General features: G+C 41.3%; 2 protein-coding genes across 7 annotated transcripts in view; one reads left to right on the top strand and one right to left on the bottom strand.

Moving 5' to 3' along the window:
* LOC122556672 (protein phosphatase 3 catalytic subunit alpha) overlaps positions 1 to 9,778 on the bottom strand; it is a 426,923-nt gene extending 417,145 nt beyond the window's left edge. Inside the window, exon 1 of one of the 4 annotated variants that reach the window (XM_043703683.2) lies at positions 9,555 to 9,778. In XM_043703683.2, coding sequence (XP_043559618.1) covers positions 9,555 to 9,609 — 55 coding nt within the window. In that variant the 5' untranslated portion in view covers positions 9,610 to 9,778. The remainder of the gene's footprint in view (positions 1 to 9,554) is intronic. The other 3 variants (XM_043703682.2, XM_087995359.1, XM_087995358.1) reach the window with 3 other exon arrangements.
* A 151-nt stretch (positions 9,779 to 9,929) lies between these two features.
* The window catches only part of LOC122556673 (nuclear factor NF-kappa-B p105 subunit-like), a 150,546-nt gene continuing 147,109 nt past the window's right edge, over positions 9,930 to 13,366 (top strand). The window contains exon 1 of one of the 3 annotated variants that reach the window (XM_043703693.2): positions 9,930 to 10,116. The gene's annotated coding sequence lies outside the window, so the exon portion shown is untranslated. The remainder of the gene's footprint in view (positions 10,117 to 13,366) is intronic. The other 2 variants (XM_087995360.1, XM_087995363.1) reach the window with 2 other exon arrangements.

Below are 13,366 nucleotides of genomic sequence, written 5' to 3'. Positions count from 1 at the left end.
ATTGATCATAATTCTATAAGTTTTAAAATTGTTGTGGAAAAGGATAGAACGAATAGAAACGTTCAAGTTCTAAGTCCGAGTAAGGCCACTTTTGATGGTATTAGAAATGAACTTGCAAAAGTTGATTGGGGGAGGTCTTTAAGATTAAAATAGTGAGAGCTCAGGAACAGAATGTCCCTGTTAGTGTGCAGGGCAAGGCTAGTACGTGCAGGGAATGCTGGATGACTAGAGAAATTGAGGCTCTAGTCAAGGAAGAGCAGGAGGCATATATCAGGTATAGACAACTGGGATCGAATGAATCCCTACAGTAATATAAGGGCAGTAGGAGTATACTTGAGAGAGAAAACAAAAACGTGAAAATGCGATATATGTTAGCCTTAGCACATGGAGTTATGGAGAATCCAAAGAGATTCTATAAATATATTAAGGGCAAAAGAGTAACTAGGGAGAGAATAGGGCCCCTTAAAGATCAATGTGGCATTACGTGTGGAACCATAGGAGATGGGTGAAACATAAAATGAATAGTTCTCATCAGTATTTACTAAGGAGAAGGACATTGCTAGGGAACTTGGAGAAATAAAGACTAATGTAATGAAAAACATTCATATTATGGAAGAAGAGGTGTTGGAGGTCTTAAGATGCAGCAAGGTAGATAAGTCCCCGGTACTTAATCAGGTGTTTCCCAGAACTTTATGGAAAGCTGAGGAATAGATTGCTGGGCCACTTGCTGAGATATTTGTATCATTGATAGCTACAGGTGAGGTGCTAGAAGACTGGGGTTGGCTAATGTGGTGCCATTATTTAAGGCAGTAAAGAAAAGCTGGGGAACTATAGACCAGTGACCCTTATGTCAGTAGTTGCAGAGGATTCTAAGCCACAGGATTTACATGCATTTGGAAAGGCAAGGACTGATTAGAGATTGTCAACATGGCTTTGTGTGTGGGAAATCGTGTCTCACTAACTTGATTGAGTTTTTCTGAAAAGGTGACAAAGAAGATTGAAGAAGGCAGAGCAGTAGATATTGTCTACGTGGACTTCAGCAAATTGCTCGACAAAATTCCACATGGCAGACTGGTGACTAAGGTTAGATCACATGGGATCTAGGGGGAGCTAGCCAATTGGATACAAAATTGGTTTGAAGGCAGAAGACAGAGTGTTGTGGTAGAGGATTGCTTTTCAGACTGGAGGCCTGTGACCAGCAGTGTGCCACAAGGATCGGTGCTGAGTGCACTGCTTTTCATCATTTATATAAATGGCTTGGATATGAATAGAGGAGGCATGGTTAGCAAGTTTGAAGATGTCACCAAAATAGGTGGTGTAGTGAAGAAGATTACCTCAAGGTACAATGGAACCTTGATCTGTTGGGCCAATGGGCCAAGGAATGGCAGATGGAATTTAATTTCACAAATGTGAGGTTTTGCATTTTGGTTCAACAAACCAGGGCAGGACTTGTACAATGAATGGAAGGGCCCTGGGTAGTGTTACTGAACAAAGAGACTTTGGGCTGCAGATGCATAATTACTTGAAACTGGAGTCACAGGTAGACAAGATGGTAAAAGCAGTGTTTAGCACACTTACCTTCATTGATCAAAACATTGAGAATAGGAGTTGGGACATCATGTGGTAGTTATACAGGAATTGGTAAGACCACTTTTAGAATAGTACTTACATTTATGGTTGTCCTTCTATAGGAAGGATGATGTTAAATTTGAGAGGCTGCAGAAAAGATTTACATGGATGTTGCCAGAACTGGACGGTTTCAGTTATAAGGAGAGGCTGAATAGGCTGGGACTCTTTTTCCCTGGAGCATTGGAGGTTTATACAATCATGAGGAGCATGGATAGGGTGAATAGGCAAGGTCTTTTTCAGAGGGTGAGGGTGTCCAAAACTAGAGCACATAGGTTTTAAGGTGAGAGGTGAAACGTTTTCATGCGGAGGGTGGTGCGTGCATGGAGTTGCCATAGGAAGTAGAGGCAGGTACATTTACAACATTTAAAAGGCAACTGGATGGGTATATGAATAGCAAGGGTTCAGAGGGATATGGGCCAAATGGGACTTGGTCAAATTAGGATGTCTGGTCGGCGCAGACGAGTTGGAAGAAAGGGTTGGTTTCCATGCTGTATGGCTGTCTGACTAAATTCTTGCCAGCTCCCTGAAGGACAAGGTCAGTGTCAAATTCCACAGGGGATTCAGTCTCCCAGCATGCTGCAACCATGGTGTAGCCTGACTAACAGCACAGGCAAAGGCACCTGCAAGAACAGACTGAGACAAAACATTGTTGAGTACTACATGTATTATTGATTTGTGTTGTTGGACAAAGTTATAATGGGTACTTTTTTCTGGGTGGCTTTATTCACGATTTTGGCCAAAAGAATGCTGTGGCAGAATGTCACAGATAGATGGAAAAATGTGGATTTATGAAACAGTGGAGATGACAGAATGAGATGCTAAGAGAACGGAGTCTTATTAGCTTCTCAGTGAGAGTTCATCCATGGTGAAATGGTCGCAGATGCCTTCTCCTGCCTCTTCTTCCTTCTCCAGAGGTTTTCTCCATAATCCTGGTGACAACAGATGCATCCACATAACAGCAAGACTTGGCTGATGCAGATTACACAAACATGGAGAAATACCATTGGGAGCACTGTAGGACTCTCTCCAAGCAATCAGGCATCAGAATCATTGCTTGAAAATACAGATGTTCTGATCCACAATCGTCTAAGTGGATGGTGTCTACAATTGGCAAAAAAGGTCATGTTCCATGCATATGGTTGATCAATATCTAAACAACCAGCCTCTGGTATTCTAAAATGCTCCAAAGACAACAGGTTTGGGATGAAGGCTGCTACTAAGAGAGAAGGTATTCACTGACATGACGCCTAGGCATGATTGCACATAAACTGCACATTAATGGGTTAAACAACTTGATGCTCATGTACCTCTCCCCATTTAGGTGTACTGGCTTCCATGTAATGGGCATTCAGTCGATTACTTTCTACACAATTGGAAATCCCACGACCTTGGCAAAGTAATGTGACTTCTAATCCCGTCTTTCTCTGGTTAGAAAGGAAATGACAAACTCTTCTCTCATAAAGTGTAAGGACTCCATCACCTCCTGAAAGCATCATAGTAGGATATGTTTTTAATGTTACTGGTCCCAATCTGAATGGATGCAGGTTGAGAATGATAGGAACTTTGGTCACCAGCACTGTTTCTCCATTGTTGTGAAGCTACAGATCCTTTCGAAGTGGATGGCACATTTCTGTAACTACCTCCTTGATGAATATCAAGGATCTCAAGCATTGCTTTTGCTTGAAGTGGAGGTTGGGGAAATGCTTCCTGAAAATCATTGATGGGTAGGGACTAGACAGATAATCTTGCTGGGAAAGTCTGTATACTGACATGAAATATGTAGTAAAGATAAATCAATGTGAGAAAAATAATTACATATCAAATGCATGCAAGTGCACTACATGACTTCATTACCTTACCACAGGAAATACTGCCTGTTCATTATGGCATTATTAGCTTAACAACAGGCCTACTTTTGATCTGGCTCTGATCCAACTTCTATGATGTTTTACATAACTAGTTAAAATATTTCTTTATGTCTGACAATCAAAATTATGATATGTTTTAGTTTTTCATGCAATCAGATCATGCTTTTGTTTAACATCAACTGAATTATAGAGGGAAAAGGAAATAGCATTTCACATATTCCAGAATTTGTTTTAAAATGTAAGGTGGTGGAGTGGGTCTAGGTGGGTTACTCTTCGGAGGGTCGGTGTGGACTTGTTGGGTTAAATGGCCTGTTTCCACACTGTAGGTAATTTGTGGCAACCTAATCTTAACTGTCATCTTCGACTTCTACCTCATCTTAAATCTATGTCCCCAATTATTGACCCTAACAAACAAAATGCCTTCCTAACAGCATATCTATGCCTCTCACGATGTTATACATCCCTATCAGAACACTCTCAACCTCACTATTCCAAGGAAAATACTACAGATTATCCAAGCTTTTCTAATAGCTCAAAACCACAAGGCCAGACAGAATCCACTTAAACTCTTTTGCACCTTCTCTCAAGCAATCACATCCTTCTCATAACATGATGACCAGAACTGCATGCAGTATTTCAGTACTTAACAGCATTTTACACAGTTCCAGCATTTTCTACTCATTTTATATTTGACAATAAAATGTAACAGAAACAAGACAGGTACCTAAGATTTATTGGCAGTAACAATGCAGAGAGGGACCTGAGAAAGAAGAAATTGTGGAGGTGTTACTCATAAACCACAAGAAAAATTATTTACTTCTCAGTCCAAAGACGGAGAGAATCTCATTCACAAAGCTGGCACTTTACTCAAATCTCAATCTTGTTGGCAAACTTCATTCTTTCTTTTTAAAATGAATATTGGTGAAAAGAAGTCTACATTGTTTATATCGCCAGAAGCATTGTAACTAATTATTTAAAGCAACATTGATCAGTTTTGAAATTTTGTTCACTTGGTTTTCTTAACCTCAGACTACTTACTTGTAAAATTAAAACTGTAAGTGCATTATTAATTCCTATGTTGGATGGTTAAAGCCATGATTTTACTTAAAGGTGCAGCAAGTTGTGATCATTTGGTTCTGGCATGCACAAGCATGTGTGTGCAAGCTGCAAAAAACCTCAACTATAAACTGTATTTACAACTACCAAATAACTCAAAGTGCTTCACAATCAAGTGAAGTACTTTGTGAAGTTTAACCAATAATCTAACTTAGGAAATACAGCAACTCTTGTGCACTTCCACAAAAAGCAATGAGATAATCTGTTTTTTCTAATTTGATTGAGGAAAAATTATTGACCAGGATAACTACCCTGCTCTTTATTTTGAAATAAGGCCTTGGAATATTCTATATCCATCCAAGAAAGCAGATGGAACACAGTCTTTAGGATGAATCTAATTCAAAGTCCAACAGTGCAATTTTTTTAGATTACTTAGATTACTTACAGTGTAGAAACAGGCCCTTCGGCCCAACAAGTCCACACCGACCCGCCGAAGCGCAACCCACCCATACCCCTACATTTACCCCTTACCTAACTACGGGCAATTAAGCATGGCCAATTCACCTGACCTGCACATCTTTGGACTGTGGGAGGAAACCGGAGCACCCGGAGGAAACCCACGCAGACACAGGGAGAACGTGCAAACTCCACACAGTCAGTCGCCTGAGGCGGGAATTGAACCCGGGTCTCCGGCGCTATGAGGCAGCAGTGCTAACCACTGTGCCACCGTGCCACCCACAATTTCCAGGGAAAATATCTCTACTCTTTGTTGAAGTGGTTCCATGGAAGCTATTATGTCTCCTTGAAAAGACAAACAAAACCTTACTTTTAACATCTGAAACATGTAATTAGAACAATGCTTTACTTGCTCAGTACTATATACAATTCACTCATGGCTCTGAATTTGAGTGGTATTGAGTTTTGTGCTCAAGCTCTGGAATGAGCTCCCAACAAAGTCAAGTTGATATAGATGACTCAAGCACAAATTAAAGGCTTGCACTCTGGGATATAGTACTGAGCAAGTAAAGCATTGTTCTAAGTACATGTTTCAGATGTTAAAAGTAAGGTTTTGTTTGTCTTTTCAAGGAGACATAATAGCTTCCATGGAACCACTTCAACAAAGAGTAGGGATATTTTCCCTGGAAATTGTTCCAATACTTATCTCACAACCACTAACACATTGCTGTTTGCAAGACCTTGTGGTTGGCAAATTGGCTTCTGCCTTACCTACAATACAAATGTGACTCTGCTACAAAAATATTGGAAAGTGCTTTAGGCCATCTTGAGATCATGAAAGACATTATATAAATGCAAGCTTCATTTTTTTCCCCTCCCCCTATTACGTGTTTATCCAGGGCTGGAGAAGTATACCTAAATGTGACACTAAATACTGGAAATACTCAATAGGCGTATCAAACAATTGTAGAGAAAGATAATGCACAAATTAAAATTTAAGTCGAGGACTCTTCATCGTGAGCTGTTTGGGTGAATAAACTTCACCTTTAAATGCAATCTTGTCAGTTATCTCCAAAGCATTTCCATAATTTTCTGTTTCCCATTAACTGCAATATTTTGCTTTCTAGTTGTGTTTAGTGTATGTTTAGTACTTCATTTTGGCACCTTTGGACAGGATTTCTTCTGCACCTAATATTTTGGTGGAACTTTGAACCATTCCACTTAGTAGGAATGGAAAATAGAATTCCATTCTATAAAAATGCAAGTTGTTGTTGTTGCTAAGCTACTGATTTCGTCGCCATTCTTTAGAATTAATTTCTTCTTGGTCAGAATTGTAACAGATTTTGGCAAGTAACTTGGAACTGAAAAGAATCCAATTTGTAAGATGTCACTGACAGTGACAAAATATAATTTTGTAACTTTCAGTGTTAAATTGATACTATGACAAAATTATTTTACCAAAATTAGTGTGAATAAAGGATACAAAGTTGTTACGCATTTTTGTTTTCATATACAAATTTGACTTCTCGAAATGAACAGGAAAAATTACATATCAGTAATTCATTATTGGTCATTATGTTTTTTTTATATTTTAACATATTTATTCACTTTTATAGATGGCAGAAAAGGTTTTTTTATTGTTACAACTCAGCATATGGAGTCAAGCACAATAATCCAAGGGAGTTACCGGAACACTCAGCTGTATACTTGAATTCTTATCAAACCTGGAAACAAGTTGACATGGAGATCTTGAAGTTTTATAAGGAGTATTGTGAGCAAGGAGAAAGTCTTTTGAATTCTGATTTTATATAGGAAGGTGCACGCATGTTATTTGTAGACGTACATCAAAAGAAAGTTATGAGGAAGTGGAACACAAGGTAGAACTCTGATGAGAAAATGTATGAAATGTCCAGTTTAAGATACAATAGATAAATGTGAAATATCTGTAATGGATACTATACAGTCAACTATCATTGAACTGAATTGTGATACCACCAGTATATAATTTTATTTCCAAATCCTTTTTGGCAATTTACAATATAATTTGGTGTTCAATTTTATTTACACAAAGGTTACAAAAGCATATATTGATACACAATAAGTGATCTTAGAGTCTTTTTATAAAATTTTTTTGGAGAGAAATGTGCAAACTTATTTTACTTTGTAAAAATACAATGTTTGGCGAAGGCCAAATCTGTATCAATGTAGCTGGTATTTGCCTTAACTTATTTATGACTGAGGGCAGGGCGAATATTGTTACAGCATCAATAGAGTCGTCTGGCTATTTGCAATGTAAGTTATACAACCTTGCCGCCCTGTGACCAACCACTTCAACTCCTCTTCCCACTCCACCAAGGATATGCAAGTCCTGGGTCTCCTCCACCACCAAGTCCAAGCTACCCGATGAGTGGAGAAGGAATGTCTCATCTTCCGACTTGGAACTCTTCAGTCACATAACATCAACATCGACTTCACTAATTTCCTAATCTATCCTCCCCCCACCTCATACCAGATCCAACCCTCCAACTCAGTACTGCCCTCTTGAACTGTCCTACCTGTTCATCTTCCTTCCCACCTATCCATTCCATCCTCCCCTCTGACCTATCACTATCATCCACCACCTGCAACTACCTATCATCTTCCCAGCTACCGTCCGAGCCCCCACCTCCCTATTTATCTCTCAGCCCCATCCCCACCCCACATTCCTGATGAACGGCTTATGCCCTTAATGTTGACTCTCCTGCTTCTTGGCTGCTGCCTGATCTGCTGTGCTTTTCCAGTGCCACACTTTTTGATTCTAATGTCTAGGTTGCTCCAACAATTAATCTGATAAACACATTAGAGACATCTGTATTTTCCCTCTGTTTGGACATCTCAATGCTAAACTGTACTTTGACTTAAATAATAGGTAAGGAGTGTGAATGAATCAATCCCACCATCCCTCCACTTCAATCAGCCTTTAATTTATTCCATCTCCCACTCAAATTTCTATTTATATACTTTTAAAAATCCAAATGCTGTATATTACAATGAATGAACTGATAAATTACTCTCCTGAATTAGCAACATATTAGCCAGTGCAACTGCAGAACAATTACATGAGAAAACTGTTTAGCATGCTTGGGTAGATATTAACATTTTGAAAAAAACTGAATAACATTTATGTAGTTTGCGTATTATATGCTGCCTGATAATTTTCTGTACCACTTTGTTAAGGATGATTTGTGTATGCACAAAATGTACTTATCATTAAATGACAGAAAATAATATCTCCACGTTAATACTTTCTCAAGACTATGGATGCAGTACAGCAAATGCATCTGGAAAACCAACCGAGTCCAAGATCATTCGACTCAAAATGTTGTTATTCATCAAAATATTCTAAATTTGAACAAGCCATTATAACATAAGATTCAAGATAATACCAGAATAATTTAGTTGCATAGCTTTTTAAACGGAAATTATTCACTGACAGTGCTGTTGCATTGAAAAGATGAACCAATATTACACGCAACACGTGAAGATTATCGCATTCTGACGTCTTCCACCCTCCGGTACAGGGATTTTTTTTTTCATAATCAGATTCCAATTAACTCCAAAGTACCCGGTATTTCCATGAGCATCTCCCCACTGAACAGTGTAGAACCATGGTGTGGAATACACTACTGCCACACAGGTAATCCCACAAACTCATTCCACTAATAGCTATCAATCGTGATCCAGTTCCAGGGCGAACACTGAGAACGTTTGCACAAGAAACGGATTATTGTGTTTTTAAAATCCACTTCGAAACAGCAATCTGCAGTGATGCCTATTGCGTAGATGTTCTAAATTCCAGGGGAGACCTTTAAATGAGGGAATCACCCACTCACTGAAATGGTCGTTGCCGCGAAGCCACTGCAATAAAACGCATATTCCACTCGGGCGGTGGCTTTAAATGCGAAAATCAAAACAAACGGAAAGACCTTACTATATAAAATAAACAAAGCTAACTGTCATTAATCATAAGAGAATTGCAACTCAAATCTATTTTTGTACACGTTGACCAAGTGATGTGCGTGCAGATCAGCAGCTGACACTTGGACAGCGCCAGTCTGCTTATAAAAAAAATCCTAAATAATTGGACTCGGAAATAGGTATAAGGTTGACTGCAATAAAATCAAACAAGCGACAGCCATACTCAAAAAAAAATCACAGGCAAACATAACTAATAGAATTAGAGGCTTCACACAGTGCCGCAAAGACAGAATGTGCAATATTAGAACATGCAATCATGATAACATAGTCTAGGCTAAATTTGATTAACATGGAAAAATATTCAACAGCATTTTTTTTTTAAAGTGCAGTATCAGTGTCGACTGCTACACGTTCAGTATTTTAAAAACGAATGGGAGCCAACGCTGTCTACAAGCTCCTATAGCTTCCTCAACTCAACGATATCACCATTATCACATAGGCGTTCAACCGTTTGTAATTTTTCCAGCGCCCGGTTTATATATTTAATTATCAAAATGTGCATTGCATTGCTCCTGAGCTGGTACTCACATTTTACCATCCTCTCCGTGGTAGCTATGTTTATGTCATTGTTGGACATCTTCATGAGCGAATGCAATGGGTTCAGGCAAGTCTCCGTGCTCCCGACTGAAGCGTGCGGCAGGGCTGCAGTTGCTACAGCATCACCGGGGCAGCGCTGCTCCACTCAGAAGCAGCCAGTAACGGCAGGAAGGCGGGCGGGCGGGCTACCAGGCACGCGCGACGCCGCCACGAGTCGTGTGTGTGTGTGTGCGCGCGTGCGCGTGCGCGCGCGCTCGCTCGCGCGAAGCCTGCGGGTAGGGAAGACGTCCCGTCCGCGCCGGTCCCGCGAAGCGCGGCTGCGCGCGGAGCCCTGTCCACTTTGGGGCCGGGGATGGGGGGGAAGGGTCACGTGACGTCGGGCCGGGCCATCCATCAAGATGGCGGCTGCTGGGGAAACTCCTACGCATTTGGCGCCAGGGTCAGCCTCTTACTGCCCTCTCACGGAGGCGCAGGGCTACCCCCTCCCTCCCAGCCAACCAACCGCTACTCAGTATTGCTGTTGGTATTTCGAAGGAGACTCCAACGCCAGCAGGTATTGCGGGGGTTGGGGTAGTAACGCACAAGCGAACGCGACATTGCTGAGCATCGTATAATAAAAATGTACGACGTGGACTGCGGGTGGTTACTTTTCTACATCATGTCTGCCTAAAGGGAATGAGGAGGGGTGGACATAAGAGCTAAAATCAGAAAAGCTGGCAGCTGCTCAACAGTTCAGATTCTAGCATCTGTTGAGAGACTATACAGCAATATTTGGCTGCTTGATTCTTCATCTAAATTCAATGCATATCTTCAATGTGCATAAATTCTTTCAAATGTCTACGTTTTTTTTCTTGCCAGATTGTTTTAATGAGAGTTACAATCCAAAACATTAACTCATCTGTGTTCACGGCAGATGCTGTCTTGCCTGATGAACATTTTTAACATTTTGTTTTTATTTTAGACTTGCAGCTTTTTGCATTTTGTTTAAGTTGAGTTGAGTTATCATGCCTTCAGTGAGTTTTCTTTTTAAGTAGTGTCGATGGTAGCCATGATGTAGAGAAATCGCTGTTGGACTGACCAGGTTATATAGTCTAACAGGTTTATTTAGAAGCACTAGCTTTTGGAGCACTGCTCCTTCAGGTGGTTGTGGAGTATAAGATCATAAGACACAAATCTTATAGCAAAAGATTACAGTGTACAATAATATATTGAATAAACCTGGACTGTTAAGTCTTTCATCTTTTAGAATGGGTTGCAAATTTTGGTTCATTAATATGTAAATCCCAAAACTACTTTAAAGTCACCTTCTCAAGATAACTTAAAGTTTATAACAAAGGTGATATCTCAGCTCAGACAATGCACTAAAGGTGTGAGGTCAGAGTTTGTCTGTATCCCAATCTTGAGTTAGACTGGATCTGTTTCCAAAGTGAAATATACAAAATATTACATGCATTGACTGCCTGCAGATTGTGCATTTTTTGAACAAAATAGAATGTATTACCAAATAATTCTGCAAATACAAATTCACCATATAGACACACCCCATGTCTGTGTGCGTGCATGAGCGAAAGAGTCTGTGCATGTGCGAGTGCACGTGAGAGTGTGTGTTTGCGTGAGACAGCTTGGTAAAGTGGGTGTGATGGAGTATAAGCCTGTGAAAGGGTATGAGTGTGGGTGTGTGAGAGTGAGCAAGGGCCCTCATGAGTGTGTGCGTGTGTGAGAGAGAGTATGTTTGTAGTGTAGTGGCTTCACCTGTAATGTGATGTGAACCCAAGATACCGGTTGAGGCTATCCTCATGGATACAGACTTGGCTGTCAGCCTCTGCTCGGCCACTTTGCATTGTTGTCTATCCCGAAGTTTGCCTCTGAAACAGTCGCCCGAAGATCCGAGGCAGAATGTCCACAACCGCTGAAGTGCTCCCCGAATGGATGGGAACATCCCTCCCTGTTGATTGTTGTGTGGTGTTCATTCATCCATTGTCGTAGCATCTGTTTGGTCTCACCAGTGTACCCTGTGGCGTATGAAATAGACAACGTTGGCCGGGTCACATGAGTACCTACTGTGTAAAGGGTCGGTGGTGTTCCCACGGGTAATGGTGGTATCCATGTCGACACATTGACACATCTTGCAGTGGTTGACATGTCATGATTGTGTGGTGTTGTGGTCGATGTTGTCCTGAAGGCTGGGCAGTTTGCTGCGATCGATTGTCTGTTTGAGGTTTGGTGGTTTTTTAAAGGTGAGAAGTTGAGGCATAGGAAAAGTCTTGGTGAAATGCTCACGCTCATCAATAATGTATTGCAGGCTGCAAAGAACATGGCATAGTTTCTCGGCCCCCGGGAAGTACTGGACAACCAAGGGTACCCTATTGGTTGCATGATATCTGCCTCCTGAGGAGGTCATTATGATTTCTAGCGGTTGCACATCAGAACTAGCAATCGATGAGTTGAGGATTGTACCCTGTTCTTATGAGGGCATTCTTCAGCACCTTCAGATGTCCATGACTTTTCTCCTCATCTGAACAGATCCTGTGTTTGCGTAGGACTTGTCAGTATGGAATGGCTGTTTAAGTATGTTTCGGGTGGAAGCTAGACAAGTGTAGCATTGAGAGGTTATCTGTGGGTTTGCGGCAGAGTGAGATTCTGAGGTACCCATCCTTGAAGGAGATGCATGCGTTCAAGAATGAGACAGATACTAAAGAGTAGTCCGTGGTAAGTCTGATGGTGGGATAAAACTTGTTGATACTATTGTGTAGTTGTCAGTGACTCCTCGCCATGGGTCCAGAGGAAGAAAATGTCATCAATATATCTTGTGTATAGAGTTGGTTGGAGGTCCTGTGCAGCAAAGAAGTCTTGTTCGAACTTGTGCATGAAAATGTTGGCATATTGGGATGCAAATTTGGTCCTCATGGCTGTTCAGTGTGTCTGGATGGAGAACTGGTTGTCTAGGATGAAGTGGATGAGTTGTAGGATGGTGTTTGGAAATTGGCAGTTGTTGGTATTGAGCACTGAGGCTGTTGCAGCAATGTCATCACCATGGGGGTGCTAGTGTAGAATGCAGAAATGTCCATTGTGACAAGGAATGTTCCCGGTTCAACTCGTCCATGGGTGCTGAGTTTCTGTAAGAAATCTGTAGTGTCGCAACAGAAGCTGGGGGGTCCCCTTTACAATTGGTTTCAAGATGACTTTGACATAGCCAGAGAGGTTCTCACACAGGGTCCCATTGCCTGATACATTGGGACATCCAGGTGTGTTGGCTTTGTGTATCTTCGGAAGGACAACTTGACCACAACATTGTACAACCTTGTCACGTCAACCACTGCAAGACATTTCCGTGTCAACAAGGATACCACCATTACCTGTGGGGACGCCCCCCCACTGTGTAGGTGGCAGGTACTCATGTGATTCAGCCAATGTTATCCATCTCATATGCTGCACGCTAGAATGTCCTGAGGCCTGGTATGTTGGTGAGACCAAGCAGACACTATGACAACTGATGAATGGAGACCACACAACAATCAACAGACAGGACTGTTCCCTCCCAGTCAGGGAGCACTTCAGTGGTCACACACATTCGGCCTTGGATATTGGATTATTGTCCGCCAAGGTGGACTTTGGGTTAGGCGACAATGCAAAGTGGCTGAGCAGAAGCTGATAGACAAGTTTAGTATCCATGATGATGGCTTCAATCAGTACCTTGGGTTCATGTCACACGAGAGGTGAAGCAGCTCTCGCTTTCTCTTTCTCTCCTCTTTTTCTTTTTCTTTTTCTTTCTCTCTCCCTCCCCCTCTCTCTCTCCCCCTCTC

The sequence above is a fragment of the Chiloscyllium plagiosum genome, unplaced genomic scaffold, assembly GCF_037043375.1.
Source record: "Chiloscyllium plagiosum isolate Xiang-an unplaced genomic scaffold, Cpla_swu_hap1 HiC_scaffold_16, whole genome shotgun sequence".
Classification (NCBI taxonomy): Eukaryota; Metazoa; Chordata; class Chondrichthyes; order Orectolobiformes; family Hemiscylliidae; genus Chiloscyllium; species Chiloscyllium plagiosum.
This window is presented reverse-complemented; position numbering and strand designations above follow the sequence as displayed.